We start from the raw sequence: 23211 nt of genomic DNA on the forward strand, positions 1-23211 counted from the left end.
GGTTTATGGGTGTATATACACCCTATAATGAATAAAAAAAATTGGAAAATATTTTCAAAATAAACTTGACCTTAGATTAGCTCGAGGTCGGGGAGAATATATCCAGTGAAATGAAGAGTATGTGCACTCATGCACCCCATGATTTTGGTCCGCTGGATGTGGATATGATGGACAAGATTAAGACAAAGACTGAGATATGAGCATATTTTGTGCATGAACTTTGATTTGGATGAAATATATGAGATCTTACTGCAAACGTGACGGACTATCAAGATGGATTGTCGGTTGCCATGTCATAAAATCCAAGGTCTATTTTGGAAATACGCCAACAACACATCTTTGGGCCAATTCAAACTACTTAAATAATTTATAAGGTAAATAGAAAATAATTTTCGAACACCACTACAATAACTGAACGAATTTGATTAAAAAATAATAAAAATAGCATATCTGACTCTATGGAATTGTTGTAAAATTACTTTGAAAACATTTCATTTAGAAGATAAAAACGTTGATGGGACACATTAGATAGATTCCTAAATGCATGGATAATGAGATAAAAGGAATCCGTAATACTCCACCACATAGCCACATATGCTGAGCTCGAGCCACCTGATTGGTAAATCCAATTCCTCCACGTAGCCGAGCCGTTGGAAATGACTTTGCCGCTAAGCGACGTGTCCTAAGAGCATCCAACAAACACGCTTAATAAGCATCGCGCTGAAAACAAACCGCCTATTTGATGCGCGAGAGACAAAACACAGCGCTCCAGCAGAAACTATAAAATAGAGCGCGCACAAAAATGAAGTTGTAACTTTAACACACACGGGCTGTGGGGCTACAAATTTGGGACGCCGGCTTGTGCTCGCGGGCTGCTGCATGTGGGGCCGTCGGGTTGGGCGCCATGTTTTTGTGCGTTTGGTAAACCTCCCGCGAGTAAAAACACTATTTTAGCACTGCAAAACTTTTCTAGCGTGCCGCACTACCACACGTCTGTTGGAGATGCTCTAAAAATGACGTGAGAGGGTCTAGAAGGTCAGTGAGTAAAACTATCAAGCACCCATGGAGCTACTAATTCTTGGGCTGGAAGAATAACTTTTACTAATTTTCTGCTTAGGCGATTATCTATCAGAGAATAACCTATATATTTGTTACTGAATCTTTAAACGAATATATATGTCCCATATATACCAGCATGCAAATATGTGCAGAGCTTGGGCATTGGAGTTGATCTCTGGGCGGCACGTCCGGTGACAATATCTCTTTACTCATTTCGTGATACATTATTTTGCTTATTAGTCACTTTGCTTGCAAGGCTTCTTATGGTGTGTATTATCAAGAGGGCCCAGAGATACCTCTCCGATACTTGGAGTGACAAATCCTAATCTCGATCTATGTCAACTCAACAAACATCTTTGAAGATACCCGTAGAACATCTTTATGATCATACAGTTACATTGTGACGTTTGATAGCACACAAAGTATTCCTCCGGTATTCGAGAGCGTTGCATAATCTCATAGTCGAAGGAATATGTATTTGATCAAGAAAGCAATAGCAATAAACTGAACGATCAATATGCTAAGATAACGGATGGGTCTCGTCCATCACATCATTCTCTCCTAATGATGTGATCCCGTTATCAAGTGACAACTCATGTCCATGGCTAGGAAATCTTAACCATCTTTGATCAATGAGCTAGTCTAGTATTGGCTTACTAGGGATACGGTATTTTATCTATATATCTACACATGTATGATGTATCAAACTTTTGGTCAATACAATTCTAACATGAATAATAAACCTTTATCATGAATAAGAAAATATAACAATAATAATTTTATTATTGTCTATAGGGCATATTTTCAACATGAAAAGCATAGAGAAGGGGTAAAATTATTAATCCTAGTTATTAAGGAGTTGAATGTGGCTGCAAGTGGTTACGGACCAAAAATTTGGGCTTTGTTTGCGCACCTGTTAATGGACCAGCATGGATTAATTGTCCTAACAACTGATTAATCGGTCTAACTAGCCAATTAATCGGCCTGGCAAGTTAACACAACGAATCTGTGTTATTCGATTAGTCCAAGCTATGAATAGCGATTAACTGCCCCGTTAACTGATTAATCGGGTGAATTCTTAAACAGTGATACTCTCTACGTTTGTAAATATAAGTATTTTTAGAGATTCTAATATAGATTACATATGAAGCAGATGAATGAATCTAAGTTTTAAAGTATATTTATATACATCCATATATAGCCCATATTAAAAAAAGACTTGTATTAGGAACAGAGAGAGTACAAGTTAGCATCAAACAAACTCTCCAATGCCTCTACGACAACCTTAGATTAGCTCGAGGTCGGGAGAATATATTCACTGAAATGAAGAATCTATGCACTCGTGCACCCCATGATTATTTTGGTCCGTTGTATGTGGAATGATGGACACGATTAAGATAAAGATTGATATATTATTAGCACATTTTGCTATATGAACCTTATATTTAATCAAGTTCAACCCGCACTTCATTTCTCACCGCGGTTTCATTATGATGTTTTGATTTTGATGAAATACGAGGGCTTACTGCAAACATGTCAGACTATCAAGATGGATTGCGGGTTGTGCTTGTTGTAAAATCTGAGGTCTATTTTAATTATCAAAAAAATCCAAGGTCTATTTTTAAAGTCAAATAAAAATAATTTAGAAGTTAAATAAAAAAATTAAATACCATTAAAAGAAGGACGCCGATAAGTGCCACACGTGTGGGCGTTAGGCGGGCGTTAGGGAGTCTGCTCACATATTTTGTGTGGTGTATAAAAGGAACAACCCACACACCTGCGTGTGGGCAAAACAAGTAATGCCATACACCTTTTTTCCCTCCCGATCCCTCTCACACGCGTGCGTGTGGTCGAAATAGATAACGCCCACACGTCCTGTATGTCAGGCCTCGTACCTCGTGGTCACGCACGCCACGCGTGACAATCACCGCGCGCCCACGGTTGCCATGGTCCAAACCCTCGTCCATGTTCGTTTAACTGCAGTTGCCATATCGCTAAACTACGGTTGCCATGTCGGACAACTGCAGTTGCCATGGTTGCTCAACTGCAGTTGCCATCTCATGTCAAAAAGTTCCAGATGCCATTTTTGGGCAACTGCAGTTGCCACCTACTAACACTAGGCAGTTGCCATGTATGTTCTGGTTACTACAGTTGCCATGATTTGAAAATTTTAGAAGTTGCCACCTACTAACACTAGACAATTGCCGTGTAGTGCTACAGAAAGACATGGCAAAACAACATGTTCGGGTAAAAAAAAAGAGTTGTCATCTACTTACAATCACACTAGGGCAGTTGCCATGTACCCTGCAAAAAATGTGGCAACTGACATGTTCGGGTGAAAAAAAAAGAGAGTTGTCACCTTCTTATAAAGCACACTAGGGCAGTTGCCATGTACACTACAAAACACATGGCAAGTGGCAACTTGGGTGTGGGAGATGAGACGGGTATGTGGGCGAGATGGCAAATGCCCACACACTAGCCCTTGTGCGTGCGTGGAAAAGTGGCGTGTGGGCGAACTGCTGAACGCCCACACACCAACCCCTCCCATGTGGTGAAACAACCGTGTGGGTGACCGGGTGAACCCATTCACCAGGCCAGTCCTACATGGCACTAGAAACATGCCAAGATTCATGCGCTCACAAACGGACGCGGATCCAGCGTGTGGACGAGATGCAAACGCCCACACGTGTGGGCGTTAACATTTCCGTAAAAGAATTGAACAAAATTGAATAAAAATAATAAAAATATCTGTCTCATGCGGAATTGTGGTAAAAATTTCTTTGAAAGCATTTCATTTAGAAGATAAAAATGTTGATGGGACACATTAGATAGATTCCCTTTTTTTTCCAGGAAACATTAGATAGATTCCAAAATATGCATGGATAATTAGATAAAAGCAATCCGAAATACTCCACCACCTAGCCACATATGCTGAGCTCGAGCCACCTGATTGGTAAATCCGATCCCTCCACATAGCAGAGCCGTTGGAAAATGACTTTGCCACTAAGCGACGTGTCCTAAAAATGACGTGAGAGGGTCTAGAAGCCAAAAAAAAATTACTCCCACCGTAAAGAAATATAAGAGGGAGCAGAAGCTTAGTGAGTAAACGATCAAACACGCATGGAACTACTAATTCTTGGGCTGGTGAATATCATTCTTTTTAATGAATCTAAGAATATCTATGTCTCATACCAGCATGCAAAAATGTGCAGAGCTTGGGCATTGGAGTTGATCTCTGGGCGGCACATCCGGTGACAATTCCTGCTCTATGCTACACCTACACCGGAGCTCTCGGGGTTGCGCAGGTGATGCTACCCGCTCTACATCTGCTGCCTGTTCGGCTGCCGCTGCCGCCGGAACAGGGCGGAGCCGACCCCGTCGGTCCTTGCATCCCGAAGCTCCACAGCCTCTTCAACGATCACCATCCTTGACTTGACTCCGGAACGTCGATCACCATCACTTCCGCTGTGGCAAGCGCGGAGCGGCCTCCGTCAGAGGTCAGGCTCACCTCGCCAGCAGGTTCCCGACGGGAGGGGGACTCGTCGGCGTAAGCGCGTCGGGCTTGCCGTCGACGGTGACCCGGCAGAGCGGGCAAGTGGAGCGGGACGCCAGCCATGTGTCGACGCACCCGGCGTGGAACCCGTGGCCGCAGCGGGGCAGGAACCTCGCCTGCTCCCCGTCCTGGAGCCCGGCCAGGCACACCGCGCACTCCAGCACCCCGACGTGGTCCGCCGCGCGGTATACCGTGACCGGCAGCGAGCCCAGCAGCTCTGCGCCGACGCCTCTCGCCGCGGCCACCTCGGGGACGCCAGTGCTGAACAAGTGGCGGAGGAAGATGAGCGGGAGGGCGACGAAGATGAGGAACAGCGCGAGGAAGGCCGCCGCGGTGAGGAACGGGTCCATGACATGCGTACGTGTGGCTGGGCGAGTGAAGATGCGCTCCGTTCCATCACTAGGTCACTCGTATATCGGTATATGTATGCATGCGGTGGGAGCACAGTGGGGAGGTGAGCGACGTTGACATGGTGGATGGATGAAAGTAACAGAGGAGAAAGAAGCTGCATGGAACCGCGCGCATGACGACGGGTCAACAGTCCAAATGGAGCAATCCGTATGCGTGACGACGGGTCAACAGTCCACGCATGCAGCTGGGAAGATTCGCAGGGTTTTTTATACCACACGACACGACACACTCTCCATAGGATCAGGTCTGTCCTCGTCCAAATTTCCAATTTGCACCTGGTATATGATTCATTCAAAATCGTGACCAGTCCACTCGTTTTGAAGACGCCGGAGATCCCCGCTCCCGTGGTGCAAACTTGCAGCGTTAGATTCCAGCATGACCCCCTAAATCGTTCACAAACGTTCGGACTGAGTTGTTCAGATGCTGCATGGTGCCCGCGCATTGTAGCGGTCTATTTCCGCGGCACCCCCCCCCCCCCCCCCCTTTCTTCATCCTCTCCGACACCGTGGCACCCCCCGCCCACAAATTTCCGTCCTTTTCACCACGCTGACGCATGGACCCGTACAAGAAGCTACCGGAGACGATGGAGGTAGAGGATCCGGAATAGGTGGCCACTCGGAAGATCAATTCGGCAACATGGCAAGTCAGCCGCCTCAAAATCTGAACGGGCCGACCGTCAAAAGAAAGGGTGGCGGACGAGGCGGGCGGGGCCTGGGACAGGGAAGATACCAAGCAAAAGCTCAGCACTTTGGCATCAGCTGTGGTGACGCCTGCTAGTGTCACGCCTCTCTTGGGGGCACCACCGAGGTTCTTCCCTTCCTTCCCTTGCTTGCGCTCCAGGTGAAAACCCATGTCCGCTTAGTTGGACTCTATGACGCTGGCACATTGTGTCGTTACCCTCTCAAGGGAGCCATCGACCTCTTCGCCGTTCCAGTTTGGGATGATGATCCAAGGCAGACCGAGGTCGGGTAGTGTTTCAACACAAGCGAGTCTCTAACTTTTAGCCAATAAAGTGTCACTAAAATAATTCAAAATGTTAAAAAGTGACTTTCTTGGAATGCCAATGAAATGACTGGACAGATTTGAATAAAAATTGCCAAATATCAGACACCTAGCTCTTTTTCGAGTTTTGCAAAAAATACCTTGAAAACATCTTTGTTCTTCAAAAAAACACTGATGGAGCCCATCAAATATATGTGAAAATACATGGAAATTCAGATAAAGGAATCTAAAACACTAGGGAGATGCATAGCCGCACATGCTGAGGTGGAGCCACCTGATAGGTGAACCTACAGTATCACATAGTGGAGTTGTTAAAAATCAATCTGCTGCTAGATGATGTGTCCTAGAAAGGCTCTAGGAAGACCAAAAAACAATTCTAATATCCCGTGTATGTATCCTTCGTATGTGGTTGCTTTAAGATTCGTGCTACTTTTTTACTACAGTTTTTAGATGTATTTTTTATTTCAAATCATTACATTGTGTTTTTTCTTCTCGTTTCAAGGTGTACCTGAACGTTCATTGTGTGTCTTCGTGTATCAGCAAACCTGATCCAAAACAAGTGCATTTTTCTATTGGTTCATAATGAGACATGATGATACATGTTGAAACAAGAGAAAAACAACCTAACCAGACATTTTGAAATGAGATACTCCCTCCGTTCCAAAATAAATGACTCAACTTTGTGCTAAGTTTCCCGCAAAAAAAAACTTTGTGCTAAGTTAGCACAAAGTTGAGTCATCTATTTTGAAACGGAGGGAGTATATTTTAACAACAAACAAAAAATAGCACAAATCTCAAAGCAATCGTGGATCCATGCATGGAACATCCTTGCATGGTAGAATAACCACTCTCATAGGAAGACCTAGTAGACCAGCAAGTAAACGATCACACACGTATGGACGACTATGGAGCTGGTGACTCTCAGTCTGAGGAATAACTTTTACTCCTCATTTTCTGCTGGATTGATAGCTATCGATGAACATCAACATTATCGTAGCGATCTGAGTACTAATCTTTGAAAGAATGTCTATGTGGCTATGTCCTATACCTCCATGTGCAAAAATAACATATCTGACTCTTTGTGGAATTGTTGTAAAATTACTTTGGAAACATTTCATTTAGAAGATAAAAAAACGTTGATGGGACACATTAGATAGATTCCTAAATGCATGGATAATGAGATAAAAGGAATCCGAAATACTCCACCACATAGCCACATATACTGAGCTCGAGCCACCTGATTGCTAAATCCAATTCATCCACGTAGCAGAGCCGTTGGAAAATGACTTTGCCGCTAAGCGACGTGTCCTAAAAGCATCTTCAACAAACGCACTTAATAAGCCACGCGCTGAAAAAAAAAAGCCTATTTGACGCGCGAGAGACAAAACACAGCGCTCCAGCAGAAACTGTAAATAGAGCTCGTACAAAAATGAAGTTGTAACTTTAACATACACGGGCTGTGGGGTTACAAATTTGGGATACCGGCTTGTGCGTGTGGGCTGCTGGATGTGGGGCCGTTGGGTTGGACGCCATGTTTTTGTGCGTCTGATAATACAAAAAACATTATTTTAGCACTGCAAAACTTTTTTAGCGTGCCGCGCTACCACGCGTCTGTTGGAGATGCTCTAAAAGTGACGTGAGAGGGTCTAGAAGGTCAGTGAGTAAAACGATCAAGCACGCATGGAGCTACTAATTCTTGGGCTGGAAGAATAACTTTTACTAATTTTCTGCTTAGGCGATTATCTATCAGAAAATAACCTATATATTTGTTACTGAATCTTTAAAAGGATATCTATGTCCCATATATACCAGCATGCAAATATGTGAAGAGCTTGGGCACTGGAGTTGATCTCTGGGCGGCACATCCGGTGACAATCCCGGCTCTATGCTTCACCTGCACCGGAGCTCTCGGGGTTGCATGCACAGCACAGGTGATGCTACCCGCTCTACATCTGCTGCCTGTTCCGATGCCACTGCCGCCGGAGCAGGCCGTAGTGGACGCCGACGGTTCTTGCCTCGCGAAGCTCCACAGCCTCTTGAACATGCCCGGAGACTTGGACTCGTCGCGCCACCATCCTTGACTTTGACCCCGGAATATCAATCACCAGCACCGCTGCGCTGCCGTTGCAAGGGCGGAGCTGCCTCTCCATCGGAGGTCACGGTCACCGCGCGGAGCGTGGCCTGGTCTGAAATCCCGAGCATCAGCAGTTCAGCACACTCGCCGGCAGGTTCCCGGCGTAATTCGCCGGCTCCTGCAGTGTGGGAGGGAGACTCGTCGGCCTAAGCGCGTCGGGAATCTTGCCGATGACTGTGACCCGGCAGAGCGGGCAGGTGGAGCGGGACGCCAGCCACACGCTGATGCACCCGGCGTGGAACCCGTGGCCGCAGCAGGGCAGGAACCTCGCCTGCTCCCCGTCCTGGAGCCCGGCCAGGCACACCGCGCACTCCACCACCCCGACGTGGTCCGCCGTGCGGTACACCGTGACCGGCAGCGAGCCCAGCAGCTCCGGGCCGACGCCCCTCGGCGCGGGCACCTCGGCGGCGCCGGTGCTGAAGTAGTAGTAGCGGAGGAAGCTGAGCGGGAAGACGACGAAGATGAGGAACAGCACGAGGATGGCCGCCGCGATGAGTATGCCGTGGAACGGGTCCATGACATGCGTGTGGCTCGGTGAGTGAAGATCGATGCGGTCCGTTCCATCCCCAGGTCACTCGTATATGTATGCATGCGGATGCGGACGCGGAGGGAGGGACATGGATGGATGGAAGAGGGGAGAAAGAAGCTGGAACCGACGCGCGCATGACGACGGGTCAACAGTCCGAGTGGAGCAACCCGTATGCGTGACGACGGGTCAACAGTCCATGCAACAGGGAGCTCGCGTGCGAATTCGCAGGTTTTTATCAAACGTCGCCCTCTCCTCGCTTGTCCAAGTTTTCAAGCTGCAACTGGCCTATGATTCAGTCTTCCCCGCTCCCGTGTTGCAAAACTTGCAAAAGCGGAATGGGCCGGCCGGTAAAAAGAAGGGCGGCGGGCAGGGCCTAGGACGGGGAAGGTACCAAGCAAAAGCTCAGCACTTCGGCATCAGCAGCGGTTATGCCTGCTAGTGTCGCGCCTCTCCTGGGGCACCGTCGCGGTTCTTCCCTTCCTCCCCTTGCTTGTGCTCCAGGTGAAAACCCATGTCCGCTTAGTTGGACTCTGCGGTGATGACGCATTGTATCATTACCCTCTCAAGGGAGCCATCGACCTCTTCGCCGTTCCCGTTTGGGAGGATGATCCAAGCTCACCTCTCCAACAAAGGCAGACCGAGGTCGGGTAGTGTTTCAGCGACAAGCGAGTCTCTAACTTTGTATTCCAATAAAGTGTCACTAAAATAATTCAAAAGGTTAAAAAGTGACTTTCTTGGAATGCCAATGAAATGACTGAACAGATTTGAATAAAAACGCCAAATATCAGACACCTGGCTCTTTTCCGAGTTTTGCAAAAAATACCTGGAAAACATCTTTGTTCTTCAAAAAAACACTGATGGAGCCCATCAAATATATTTGAAAATACATGAAAATTCAGATAAAGGAATCTAAAATACTAGAGAGATGCATAGCCGCACATGCTGAGGTGGAGCCACCTGATAGGTGAACCTACTGTCTCACATAGCGGAGTTTTTTTTAAGGGTACGCAAATTGCGTACCTTAGCTTTATAGAAGGAGAGAAATAGAGCCATACAACCACATCTACCTCTCGCTGTGAACAACGAGCGTAGCACAACTCCACACCCGACACAAACAAGGACAACCACACACGACTACACACTACGACATACAAGAGCCTACCCAAAACCGAAAGCCTCGCCGTGTCTCACCCGACGCTGGTGATCACCGAAGAACAGCAACTCCAGCTTCCTTGGTAGAGCCAGCGACGACCGTACATAGCGCCAGAGAAGAACGGTCCAGGCAGGGGTGCACGCCGGAGGAGCGCAACCTAGGGCCTCTTATCTCCTAGCACGAAGCTCCCAACAGATAAATAACGTCAGAAGACGCCGTCATCGTGTCGATCCTACGAATCAAGGCTTTCGCCCCGGAGATGGTTGCTGATACAAGGCAATGTGGAAAATGGCGCTACACTCGGCGACGCCTCCAGGAAGGGGAATAACACCCACGGGTGCCATCGACGCCGGTCCAACCAAGGCCGAATAGAATTTTCATCCGTAGCATTGCACATTTCCACGCCTCCAAGATTCCGGCCAGCCCCGAAAGATGTCTCTCACCGCCAACACCGCGACCACTTGCAGCCGGAGCCACACATCACTGCCGAGGAAGCACACCTCAAGCCACCACCTTCAGCACACTAGGAACCACAGCAACCACCAATCGATGCAGGGACCAGATCCGTCGCGATGGCCTTCACCCACACCTAGGGACTGCCACACAGATGGATCTGACACGCACCATCAACCACACTTCGACGCCAACTTTACCGAGGCATCACCGCCGGCACCTCACACGTAGGTGGTCGGGCGCCCGCTGCTCGCCAAGGCCCTACCTAGTCGAGCCTCGCGGCGCCGCCGCCTCCATGGCTGCGCATGCGCTGCCGCCTCCGACGAAATCAGCGCACCACCCACATCCACTTCCCACTGCAACCCTCGTGCAGATCCAGGGGAGCCCCGTCGAGCATCCCGTCGTGAACCAGCCTCCGGCAGCACCCGACCGGGAGCCATCCGACGCGCCAGATCTGACCTGACATGGCCGAAGAACAGCAGCCACTCCACACCTCCAGCAAGGGCCAGGACCGTCCGTGACGGCCGTCACCTACTCCAAGGGACGGCCTTGCAAGGACCCCAGCACCAAGGGCCCAGATCGGACCCGAAACGCCCAAATCTGACCAGCCCCACTGTGGACAGCATTACGCCGGCACCACTAGGAGAGCTCCGCCGCTCACCACACGGCCCACAGGTGGTCGGCCGCTTGCTGCTCGCCAGGAGCACCCGCCTAGCCGAGCCATCGAAGCGCCGCCACCAACCCGGCATGTAGCTCGCGCCGCCACCTCTAGCACGTTGTCGAGCCCGTCCGCCACCAGCACATGGCTGCCCTTCTCCGCCAGGTCCGCCGCTCCTCCGCGCCTCCTCCCGTGTGCCGGCGACGCCGCGCCACTGCCCACACCGCCACCCACACCGCCCATGGGACAACCCGCCTCCGCGCGAAGGGGAACCGTCGAGGCGCGCCGTCCTCTCCCGCTGGCGTGGCCGCCACCGCCGGCACCGGCGGCGGCGGCGGCCGGGGGAGGGAGGGGGAAAACGGCTGCTCGCTCGATCTAGGGTTGGGGCCTCCGGAGTCGCTCGCGCGAGCGACCCGGGAGGCAGTGTGTACACATAGCGGAGTTGTTAAAAATAAATTTGCTGCTAGATGATGTGTCCTGGAAAGGCTCTAGGAAGACCAGGAAAACAATTATAACCACTCTCATAGGAAGACCTAGTAGAGCAGCAAGTAAACGATCACACACGTATGGACGACTATGGAGCTGGTGACTCTCAGTCTGAGGAATAACTTTTACTCCTTATTTCTTTTACTCCTTATTTTCTGCTGGATTGATAGCTGTCGAAGAACATCAACATCATCGTAGCTATCTGAGTACTCCCTCTGCAGTGATCTAAACACTCTTACATTAGTTAATAGAGGGAGTACTAATCATCTTTTAAAAGAATGTCTATGTGGCTACGTCCTATACCTCCATGTGTAAATATGTACAGTACTACATAGCTTAGGCATTGGATCGAGCTGATCTCTGGCCGGTGGCAATTCCTGGCGATGGCGGCTCAACGCTACGGGGTTGCGCAGGCGATGCCAATGCCCCGCTCTACGTCTGCCGTTGCGCTGCCGCCGGCGCAGGGCGTGGTGGACCCCGACGGCCCTTGCCTCCCGAAGCTCCACAGCCTCTTCACCGACCTCAGCCCGGCCACGCCGGGAGACTTGGACGCGTCGCGCGGGGTCGTCGCTGCCACCATCCTTGGCTCCGGAACGTCGATCACCAGCACTCCGTCAGTGGCCACGGTCACCGCGCCCAGCGTGGCCTGGTCTGAGACCCCGAGCAGCACACTCGCCGGCAGCGGCAGGCTCGCTGCGTAGTTGGCCGGCTCCGACGGTACGTGAGGGAGACTCGTCGACGTCGAAGCCTCGGGCCTGCCGGCGACAGTGACCCGGCAGAGCGGGCAGGTGGTGTGGGCCGCCAGCCACCTGTCGACGCACCCGGCGTGGAACCCGTGGCCGCACCCGGGCAGGAACCTCGCCTCCTCCCCGTCCTCGAGCCCGGCCAGGCACACCGCGCAGTCCACCAATCCGACGTCGCCCGCGGCGCGGTATTACCGTGACCGGCAGCGACCGCAGCAGCTCCGGGTCGACGCCCCTGGCAGGCGGACCCGCCGTCCGGGCGCTCCGCACACGCGCCCGACGACGACGACCGCTGAGCGCGACGCCGGTGCTGAAGTAGCGATGGTGGAGGAAGATGAGCGCGAGGGCGAACGTCATGCACAGCAGGAAGATGACCGCCGAGGCGAGCACGCCGGCAGCCGACACGGCGGGCGCGGCCCAGCGCGACGCCGACGAGTCCATGGCGGGGCGGCCCTGTGGTCGGTGTCCAGGTCTCGGTCGTTGATTAATAGTTCCGCGTTGCCTGATGAGTGAACATGAGCATCTATGTATGCACGCGGAGGGAGTTTTGGTGTGAAGAGGTCAACGATTCATTGCAACCCGCACCGGCACAAACATGAAGATAAACGGCTTCGATTTGTTTTGCAGTATGAAGGAGACACAAAGGGAGAGAAAACAGGTAACACATGACTGGCAAGGGCTCCCCAATTATTTACTCTTCCTAATAAAAAAAATACAAATCATGATTTACATCTGCAATCGCTCTAACCGCTCCATCCAGCTACATTTCTCACTAGCCCTATACTAAGACAACCAGAGAACTACACTAACCACATTAGCTTCACCCCAGCTACCATCGGTGTCAGGCAACATCGAATCTACTCCATGCCCCAGATTAGATTTTACTCCCTCCGTTCCAAAATAGATGACTCAACTTTGTACTAACTTTATACTCAGAGGGAGTAGATGTTACGTGATTCCTAATTTGTCGAAGGCGCCTTCTGCTCATTGCTCTTCCCCAGCCCCGCGCTTTCCTTATGTTTGCTGCCGTCCTCTTTCTTTTCGTTGATGGAATGTAATGCGGCGCGTAGTCGCCTCGGGGATCTCGTCCGCCGGTCGAACCCTCTTATGCACACATATCCTGCAAGAGATCACAGCACGCAGTATGAAATACGATCACATGAGAAAAGGCGCCACATATCGCATCGCAGCTTAATTTGTGGGTAGCGGGGGATTCACAAATGATCTTTCAAAGCTAGTTTATTAGCAAAGTTACACTGCCTCGCGTCTCAGCTTCTTTACTTGTGATTCTGCAAAGCAACTTTCATCCCCAAAACTGTCAGCGGGGCGCTGATTTCACTTGTGATTTTGCAGGATTTTTTTTTTCTCACAATGGTCCATGTTAGGCATTTTATGAGAGCAAAAGCGTCCATCCTTTTCAATATCTGAAGACCCTTAGCCCATCAGTGACAAATAAACTAACGAAGAAGAGAAGAAAATGGCAAGCACTCTTTACCTTTCTTGTAGCAGTCTTCAATGTCTTGTCTTGTTTGACCTGAGATTGATTAGTACGCCAGTTAATATCACTCATCAGTAAACAATTTCAACACATTCACAGTTCAACAATAAGCTACCTTTTGTGATAGAGTGTATTGATGAGCCAAAATATACAATGCATTTCCCCAGATCGTTGAGACACTCACTAGAGAAGACTATTGGAAGACGGCTAGATGAGTCATCTGCAAAGACCTGCAAAGGGGTTTAGTTGAAAAGTTAGTCTCTAGCCAATTTGGTCTAGAATTGTCAGAAATTAACAGCGTAAAATATGGCAGTCTGCGCACCTCATGATCCTGAAAGTAGGTACCGTTCAATGGGAAGTTTCCTGTGGATGCTGTTCGACAGGGTATCTGCTCATTCATGTATGCACCAATCGAAAATAAGGATAAAAGATTTACTCATATTGTAATATATGCTAGAGGGTTCATATCATATGTCTGATTTCGGTCAAAACTAAGCACTATAATTACATGGTGCAGGGCACAAAGAGACGCGCATAATTATAACCAAATTATTCCACATGACCATCATTATCAAGTGAGAATAGCTTAATGGTACAATAACAGAGAAAAATATTGCTCTCAGATAATCAGGGTTGTGGATGAGTTCATACAAATGACAAAAAAAAGCCCAACAAGAATTTATTAGAGTTGCAGTGAATTTCAAATTGTGCTAGATTTGTATGGCCACGGCTGGGAAAACGGTAGTTAGGCCGATGCTGGCCGGTTGATTTGTATATTCTCGGCTTTTAGTATGAGATGGTTGATGCATGGAAGTGACGAAACTCAATAATTTGAACTTACTGCACCTTATGTTTTAGTTTCTTAGAGATGTCGACAATTGAATGTACCTGACTTTTCTATTAATAAAGTAAAGGTGGATGGTGACACAAACAGAATGAAAATTGGTTAACTATAGAATCCAACTTGGATAACTTTTGGTTACTGCCATCAAAAGTTAACGAAATCATATATACTATTATGATGTATGAGCTACCCCTTAAAGATCAGCAAAGCAGCTGAATTGGAGAAATTAAGTATAGTTTAGATCATTCCTAGCTACTTGTATCAACTTTGTTTCATGCATAGTTGCATACCTCAACGTTCCTAATCTATTGACTCTTGACTCTTCTTAATATTAACTCTGTTCCTTGAGAAAAATAATATTATTTTCTGCATCAAGTTTACATATATTTTACAAAAGTAAAGTACACTCTGAGCAAGTGATTACTCACCAGAATTGTGCCCTTCACCATGCAGTTCTGGACAGCACCAGGAGGAGGATTGTCAGGACAAGGATGAAGAACCAGGAGATAAGGAGATGGATCTTCTGGAACTCGCTCTTCAAACTGGAAGACATATCAGTCAAATTATTAATCAACATCATTGTAATAGTAAAACATACTACCTCATAATTGTAGTACAAAGATAAGGCATCATGGCATACAACATACCTCTTCCAACAATGGATGACCGTCTGGGAGCACATACCTGTAGTAACAAATATGCAATCTTAGTGGGGCACTGCCGATTTCTGAGGACAAAAGCTCAATATATCAGGAAAGTATATTATTACGTACGCAAGGTGCTCTGTCCTAAGACGCCCTATGTGTTTCATTTTCCTGCTTGTATGTTGTGAATTGCTCAATGCCAAATCTTTTCCACGATTTGGTGTCCAAGAGCAATTGCTCACCGTAGGCTTGTTTGAACACAGATTTATTTCAACGTCGTAGTGTACTCCTGACATAATATCTTCAATATCAACAAGATCATCTTCATTGGGATATTCTTGCTCATCAAGTGCTTCATATTCATATTCGGGACTTGGTGGCATCTCAATAATGGGCTCACAGCTGCGGGAGGGTTGTCTGCCAGCAGTCCTGCTTTCTTCGATTTGATGACTTGGTATGGAGCTACCATTTGACAACAGTCTTTCAGAAGTAACTATACTTGTTTTCTCTTCACCACCACGCACATGCTCCTCTGCAGGAGGAAGTAATGGTCTGATAACAAGCAAATGTTAGTATTCCGTGCTTCAATCTAAAATTAGTCCAAATCAACAAAATAAAAAGTTCACCATGCAAATATCGTCTCTACAAGAAAGACACAAATCTTATATGAGTAATCATCTTTGTATATTGCACCTTCTAAAAGGTTTTACTTCACTAGTAATTTCCAATCCTTTGTTTAAGACATAGCACTTGAATATCAATAATAGTTAGCTACATAAACACCAATGTCACAATACTACCTAGTTCGATGGCAGCTACTCAAATTTAAACAGCATCCGCAAAAAAAAGGTAGACAAAACTTGACATGGGAGGAGTCCGTAAAGAGAGATCTGAAGGACTGGAATATCACCAAAGGACTAGCCATGGACAGGGGTGCGAGTTAGTTAGCTATCCACGTGCCAGAACCATGAGTTGGTTTCAAGATCTTATGGATTTCAGCTCTAGCCTACCCCAACTTGATTGGGACTAAAGGCTTAGTTGTTGTGGTTGCAAGAGTTCACTACGTACCATAATAACAATATCTCGGTGTGTTGCTGAAATAAGCTCTAAATAAGTTTGCAACATGTGAACATACCTGGTAAGTTTACTTTTGTAGTACCTGCAGTCCCCACGGAATGGGCAAGCATTGCAATTTGGATCTACTTTTGTGCAAATTACCTGCATAATGGAAGCATCCACCATAAAACATTTGTAGCTAAACCATCATAAATTTTATTAATCACTTTTGTGGAGCAAATACCTTTCCGAAAGTTATCATGAGACAGTGTAGTTCATACCTATTATTTTACATATTCGTCAGATGTGTCTACTAAAATTCTAAAAGTTACATAAAGAATGTTGATACATTTCAAATGATCAGGACTTACAATTTTTCTTTGTCAATAGTACATAGTCGAGGCCATAAGTAATTCTGCACATCCTGCATGAGTGGATATCTTCAAGAAAGGAAAGTAGGCATAAGAACTGGGTTGTCAATCATAGCTAGTTATTCACATATTCAGGTGCAAAAATCTTACAGGTCAACCGAATGAAACTCCTCAGAACAGCATTGCAGTTCAACCCATTGTAGCCTTGTGACTATGCGAGCTACGTTGACATCAACCTGAAAGGAGTGGAGTGCGATCACAGCTTTGATTTAAAATGCATTCACCTGACAGAATTTGATTTGTTTTTAAGAAACAAAAAATAACTTACTGGGAATGCTTTATGCTCCAGTGACAAAAGACGTATGCAGTCGACACTTTTAGCTCCAAGTCCATTTATGCTGAGTAGGTATTTTCTAATGCCCAGAAAAAAAAAGATATGAGTGATATAATTCCACTGAGCATGCAGATTTTATGTAGCTCTGAACAAATATTAGTTTCTTATTTTATCCAGCCTGCTAGCAGTTCCCTACCACAAGTACCATGATATTCCTCCAATCTACTAAAGTTTCTGAGAGTAAATTGCTGCATGGTTATATTTATTTATAAATGCAAGAAAATTGAACATCTAAAAATAGGGACAATATCGTTATGCAGCTATTTCTTGATAGTTCAGCACCATTAAAACAAAGAACACTAAAATGGTGATGTAACTAACTGCAGCATATGTTTTGTGAAATATATGGCCATACTTTGCGCTTTCTCGTGGTAGACATCTAAGCCAATCCAGGTCAAAGCTTCCATGATCTTTCTTTATGCGCGTGAGAAATGCCTGTAGAAGGTCAAATAATACTTTCAGCTCTTGCGTAAAATGCAGAAAACAAGAATTGAAGAAATATGTTGCTAGTGGTGGGAATATGAATATTAGTTAAATAATAAAATGATGGTTCACTCAAAACTGCTGTTAAAAAAATGTTATACAAGTAGTGATTGAGTGATTCGGACAAAATATGTTACTAGTGATGGGAGTATGGATATTAGTCAAATAATAAAATGATGTTTCACTCAAAACCGCTGTTTAAAATAGTGTGATGTGAAAAAACGTCTTACATTATGGGACGGAGGGAGTACTATACAAGTAGTGATTGCGTGAATCGGACAATACATTAATTGCATGGAAAATAAAGAGTTCCAATGTAGCTGACAGTTCATACTTCCATCATTTTTTTCTTAGCCGAGCCGAAAATTTCAATATTCCAAAGTAGATGTTACAGAACAACAAACAACTTGGTAATCAAACATATTACTGACTACTCCCTCCGTCCCATAATGTAAGACGTTTTTTGACACTACAACATATATGAAAGTCTGCTTACATAAATTTTGCTGACAGTTATTATGGATGGGAGGGAGTACAAAAGATGAGAACATTCATTTTTTTCAGGAGAAAGGTATTTAGAAACACATTCTTGGTACAGAAATGTTGGGGCCGTATTATAGAGTTAAGTAAGACAGTGTATCCCGTGATCACATACCTGTATCCGCAATGCGAGAAGGTAATGTTGTCCCCTGCCTGCAATGCACTTTGCAACGTCAACAAATGAGGCCTGCTGTACAGCTTCCCAATTTACTTTGTCAGTTATTCTAGTTTTGCTTCCGTTATCATATCCTTTTCTATATGCTTCATCCCGTAACTTATCCCAGTGAGCAGTATCTTCCACCCGCAGCGTGGCTATGAACTTTCTTAAGGTGTTTTCAGTGCATATTGGTTTTCCAGATTTATCCTTGACTAAGTTCAAAAGATCATCCTTCTCCCAGGTAGAGATGTCTTTCTCTTTAATAATAGCTAGGAACTTCTCCATAATTGTTTTGTAGTCTTGACCATAGTTTCCTTTTACCTCCTCACCGTAACCAACTTCCTCGCAATCAATGGGATTGGTAAAAACTGAATTGGTAGAATCACCAGCATCATGTGCTTTAGTCAAATTCAAGTTTTCTTTGACGTCAACTGTTGACAGAGGTACATATGAACATTCTTCAGCATTACCCTTCCTCTTATTCATAGGAAATTTTGCTGCCAGGATCATAAAAGCATTGCTGTATGTTCATACAAAAACAATTAGTAATCAAAAGTGCATATGATGTTCAAAAAATGTTTATCAGTGCCAGCACAAGCATGCAAGCAAAGACCACATTCTCTACTATATTACCTTGATAAATGGTCAGCAACATTTTGTGTCAGGAAAGTACCAACCACAGAATCAATTACGGATCCTCCCCATCGAGAATATTCTCTGGGACCTGACACAAAAGCAGTTCAAAACTTAGAATCCAATGTGAACTTGTGTATTTCATATATAAGCAGAGGGTTGTAAAAAACTTATTTGATCCATCATCCACATGTTTACTGTGGATGCAAGGGCTATACTGCTCATTATATATCACGAAATATTCATTTTCACCTGTTTTTTTTTTTGGAACTCGGTACTAATTAGCAACAGGTACAACATTGTTCAAAGTCCTACGCTTTCGCCTGCATGAGAGAAAAACTGGAACCAAGTGCCACTATCAAATACCTAATGCCGGATTATTTTTGTTTCTCCATTGAACTACCCAATGTATAGACACTAAAAAACTATCGATTAAATTGTTTCTCCACAGAAGACATCAAGTGACTAATGGCTGACCTGACTCACCTGATATGTCTGTAGGAGTTTTCAAAACTTCAAGTTTTTTATTCTTTGTGAGAAAAGCTTCAGGTTTATCAAAGGCAATGCTACGCTTCTTACTTTTCATGTATTTATTTTCCACTTTGGCATGGAAGTGCATTTCACTTAATATGTCATCTTCTTTTCCTTATTGCACGCTGCAGAAATGAAGACAGAGAGAAGGGAATGAGCCAGGATCATTACCGAATAAATCCTTTACGGTCGCAATAAACCAATCCACACGCTTCTTATAATCCCGCCGAGTTTCATTCCATCCAGGCCCGCTGCCGATATCAACCCCTTCGAAACTTTCACTGTCAATCTCTTCCCACTTGGTCAGAACGCCACACACTCGCAATGTCTCAACATCAAGGCCTAGCACCTTGGGCCGCACTTGATTCGAGTGATTTCCGTGGCCACCCAAACCCCCAAATGGGACCAAAGTAGAGCAGGACGCATCAGTCGGAGCAGCATTCTGGTAAGGAACAATGGCCCAGTCGCCACTTGCTTTCTTTTTCTTCGTCTTCGTCGCACTTGAAATATTGTTAACCTCTGCAAGGAGCCGCAGATTGGCCATCAGCTTGGCCCTGCCGAAACTCCCCGTAATGACTTCCAGATCGAAGTCTAACTTGCGCTTTGATAGCTTATTATCAGTGCCATCTCCAACAGATCCAGCCCCGCCGTCCTTTTTTGCCACCGGCGTCTTGTGAGGCTTAGCCGGCGTTGTGCGGGCAGGCTTGGGGTGTTTATCCTTCATCACCTTCAGCCGAGGCACCCCCTTGGTGGACTTCTTCTTTGGCCTCCAATGGGTGCTCTCCTCTTTCTCCGGGGTGGGGATGAAGATAGGAGTCGCAGCAGCAGCGCTAGGAGCGGAACCAGCCCCTGGCGGCGCAATCTCGTCGGAGGAATCGGAGGTCTGCACGGTGGCTGCGCAGCCATCAGTGGCGCCGGGTACAGATCGAGGCTGTTCCCCAATGGGGGAACTGAGGTAGATGAAGCCGTGCTTATCAAACACCCCCAAATCAGCCGACGCGGGGGCGACCGCGGGAGAGCAAGAGGAGGCGCCATCCGTGGAGGAATCGAACGGCGGCCGCCGGCCATTGTCGGGGGTCGCCGGCGGCATGAGCAATCCAGGCCCTGGTCCAGCAGAGACAATGAAATCAGAAATTCGCAGAGATTGGCGGCGTTTCCTACCCCCAGACCTCAGATTCGATCAAGAAGAAGGGATTAGGCAGCATGCACTCACCAAGATCTGATCTTGCCTCCATCGTCTCCGGCGGGGCGGGGCGGCGGCGGCTCCGCTCTTGCGGCGCAGGCAGGAGCAGCTTGGGAAGGCAGCAGCAGTGACAATGGGATATCCGCTTTGCTAGAAAATCTCCTAAATAAACAAAGAGTTTCTAACTGAAATCTTACCTTCTGTTAGAATCCTACCAGGACTCTTCTCGTGAAAAGAATAATTTTTTAGACTCTCTGACTGTTGACTGTGGCCCCACAATACAAAACATAGGAATACACATTTTTTTCATCAAGGGAACTTTTCATATTCTTTCAAAAATACTCCTCATGGTGCGAATGGTTCCCTGAGTTCACAGTGCTCAATGGAGCTCCTCGGCATTCGGATCATAGACCAGTAATAGTTTGCACACAAGAGGAGAGCAGAAGGATGGCGGGCGGTGACCATGGTTTTCGCTTTGAGGCCTGGTGGCTGAAAGAGGAGGGATGCAGTGCCGAAGTTCAAGGGGCTTGGGAATAAGGCTATTTGGAGGGAAGAGGAGACGTAGCTTCTGCGTTGCGGAGTGTGGCTGGGAGGATGAGGAAGTGGGGGGAGGAAGTGGCGGGGGAGTTGGAGAGCCGCCTGAAGAAAGCGCGCCAGAGTCTAGAAAGATGCATGAGGGCTCCGGTATCTGAGGAGAAAATAAGAGAGGAGGCGAGGCTGAGATGTATGATGGAGGACCTTGAAGAGAAGGAAAACACCAAAGCCAAACAATTATCACATGTATCTTGGCTAAGAGATGGGAACAAGTGCACGCGCTATTTCATGGCAGTGGCGTCGGCGAGGAAGAAAGCAAATAGAATCAAGATGTTGAGGAAGGAAGATGGGACGGAGGTGAAGGAAGGAGAAAGGCTTAATAACTATGTGTGTTCATTTTTTCAGGATCTTTTCACTTCCGCCGGAGGAAGCCACTTGGTCAAGCTTCTCAACAAAGTGCAACCGCGCGTAACAGATGCTATGAGGGACATCCTTGAAGCGGAAGTGTCCAGAGAGGAGGTCAAAGCAGCGCTTGACCACATAGGTGATCTCAAAGCCCCGGGGCCAGATGGGATGCCCTCAATTGTGTACAAGAAACACTGGCACTTTATGGGGAATAAGGTGGTGGATGAAGTGATCTCGGTCCTCAAGGGGGGGCCAAATGCCAGCTCATTCCCAAAGTGAAAATCCTTCTAAAATCAAGGACCTGAGGCCCACCGGTCTGTGCAATGTAGTATATAAGTTATGCTTCAAGGTGATTGCGAACAGGCTGAAACTTGTGCTCCCAGATATTATCTCAGACAACCAAAGTGCTTTTGTCCCCGGTCGACTCATCACCGACAATGTGCTTATAGCCTATGAGTTGTCGCATGTCCTTCTCAATAAGAAGAGAGGAGGAGAAGGTATAGAAGCAATGAAGGCGGACATGAGCAAGGCCTATGATAGAGTTGAATGGGATTTCCTGCGGGCAATGCTTCTTAAGCTGGGGTTCGGTACACGTTGGATTGATCTAGTGATGAATTGTGTCACCATTGTGCGATATCAAATCAAGATCACTGGAGAATTAACAGAGCAGTTCACTCCCACTCGAGGATTACGACAGGGTGACCCATCATCACCGTACCTCTTTGTCATCTGCGCAGAGGGGCTGTCGGCGTTGTTACATGATGCTAAAGCTAGTGGCCGGATAGGTGGCGTAAAGATCTGCCCGACTGCACCGATGGTCTCGCACCTTTTATTTGCCGACAACTCTGTGCTATTGCTTAAGGCTAAAAGGGAGGAGGCAGAGGCTTTGAGGGACATTCTGGACCTTTATGAGAGTTGTTCAGGACAATGCATAAATCTGGATAAGTCAGCAATTATGTTCAGTCCAAATACCAGCGTTGAAGCAAGGAATGATGTGAAGAACGCCCTGCAGATCTAGAGCGAAACTTGGAATGAAAAGTACCTTGGCCTGCCTGTTCACGTAGGGAAATCGAGGAAAAAGGCGCCCGCGTTTGTCAAGAACGCCATCTCGGGGAGGGTTTACGGTTGGAAAGAGAGGCTCATTGTGAAAACAGGGAAGGAAACGCTGGTGACATCAGTGGCCCAGGCTATACCCACGTTCGCCATGTCATGCTTCTACTTGATCAAGACCTTTTGTGAGGAGCTCAGTTCACTGATCAGGAATTATTGGTGGAGTCAGCAAGATAAGGAACATACGACCCACTGGATAGGATGGAACAAACTGACACTGCCAAAGGCACAGGGAGGACTCGGATTCCGGGACATGCACGCGTTCAATGTGGCCATGTTGTCCTGTCAGGCATGGAGGCTGATCCAATATCCAGACTCGTTGTGTGCACAAATCTTGAAAGCTTGGTACTATCCGAATGGTCAGCTCCTTGAGGCACAACCATCTGCAGGTATTTCTTATGCATGGCATAGCCTGCTTCATGGAGTCCAACTTGTCCGGGAGGGCTTCATCTGGAGGATCGGGAACGGTACTAATGTTAACATATGGTCCAACCCTTGGATTCCCCGGCCCTGGTCTAGAACTATGATCACACCACGCGGGACAGAGCCTCCTACAGCATGTGAGCAAGCTTATTGACCCATACACTCGCTCCTGGGATGAGCATCTAGTAAGAGATACGTTCTGGCATGATGATGTGGCACACATC

General features: G+C 47.0%; 3 protein-coding genes and 1 pseudogene across 4 annotated transcripts; all 4 read right to left on the reverse strand.

Moving 5' to 3' along the window:
* Positions 1 to 4182: 4182 nt before the first annotated feature.
* Positions 4183 to 4999, reverse strand: LOC123068278 (E3 ubiquitin-protein ligase EL5). Its single transcript, XM_044490808.1, has one exon. The coding sequence runs from the start codon at positions 4960 to 4962 to the stop codon at positions 4564 to 4566; it is 399 nt and encodes a 132-aa protein (XP_044346743.1). The 5' UTR covers positions 4963 to 4999; the 3' UTR covers positions 4183 to 4563.
* Positions 5000 to 7769: 2770 nt separating this feature from the next.
* LOC123068279 (E3 ubiquitin-protein ligase EL5) lies at positions 7770 to 8719 on the reverse strand. The gene has a single exon (XM_044490809.1). It carries the CDS (start codon positions 8674 to 8676, stop codon positions 8227 to 8229), a length of 450 nt encoding a protein of 149 aa, XP_044346744.1. The 5' UTR covers positions 8677 to 8719; the 3' UTR covers positions 7770 to 8226.
* Positions 8720 to 11690: 2971 nt separating this feature from the next.
* Positions 11691 to 12726, reverse strand: LOC123068282 (E3 ubiquitin-protein ligase EL5-like; annotated as a pseudogene).
* Positions 12727 to 12847: 121 nt separating this feature from the next.
* Positions 12848 to 20702, reverse strand: LOC123068281 (protein ROS1A). 2 transcript variants are annotated; one of them, XR_006431682.1, is made up of 18 exons: positions 20546 to 20702; positions 19504 to 20436; positions 18802 to 18892; positions 18127 to 18688; positions 17344 to 17423; positions 16923 to 17007; positions 16745 to 16830; positions 16595 to 16663; positions 16468 to 16504; positions 16303 to 16385; positions 15297 to 15719; positions 15171 to 15207; positions 14952 to 15065; positions 14002 to 14067; positions 13795 to 13909; positions 13677 to 13715; positions 13464 to 13605; positions 12848 to 13303 (listed from the first exon to the last, which is right to left on the reverse strand). XR_006431682.1 is itself a non-coding variant. In XM_044490810.1 (17 exons), the coding sequence occupies exons 1-17, from the start codon at positions 20565 to 20567 to the stop codon at positions 13141 to 13143; spliced, it is 3003 nt and encodes a 1000-aa protein (XP_044346745.1). In that variant the 5' UTR covers positions 20568 to 20702; the 3' UTR covers positions 12848 to 13140. The 2 variants fall into 2 exon arrangements, 1 of the variants encoding a protein (XP_044346745.1); XM_044490810.1 differs by lacking the exon at positions 13464 to 13605 and having other exon boundaries at positions 12848 to 13301.
* Between the last annotated feature and the right edge of the window lie 2509 nt (positions 20703 to 23211).

The sequence above is a fragment of the Triticum aestivum genome, chromosome 3B (genome assembly GCF_018294505.1).
Source record: "Triticum aestivum cultivar Chinese Spring chromosome 3B, IWGSC CS RefSeq v2.1, whole genome shotgun sequence".
Taxonomy (NCBI): domain Eukaryota; kingdom Viridiplantae; phylum Streptophyta; class Magnoliopsida; order Poales; family Poaceae; genus Triticum; species Triticum aestivum.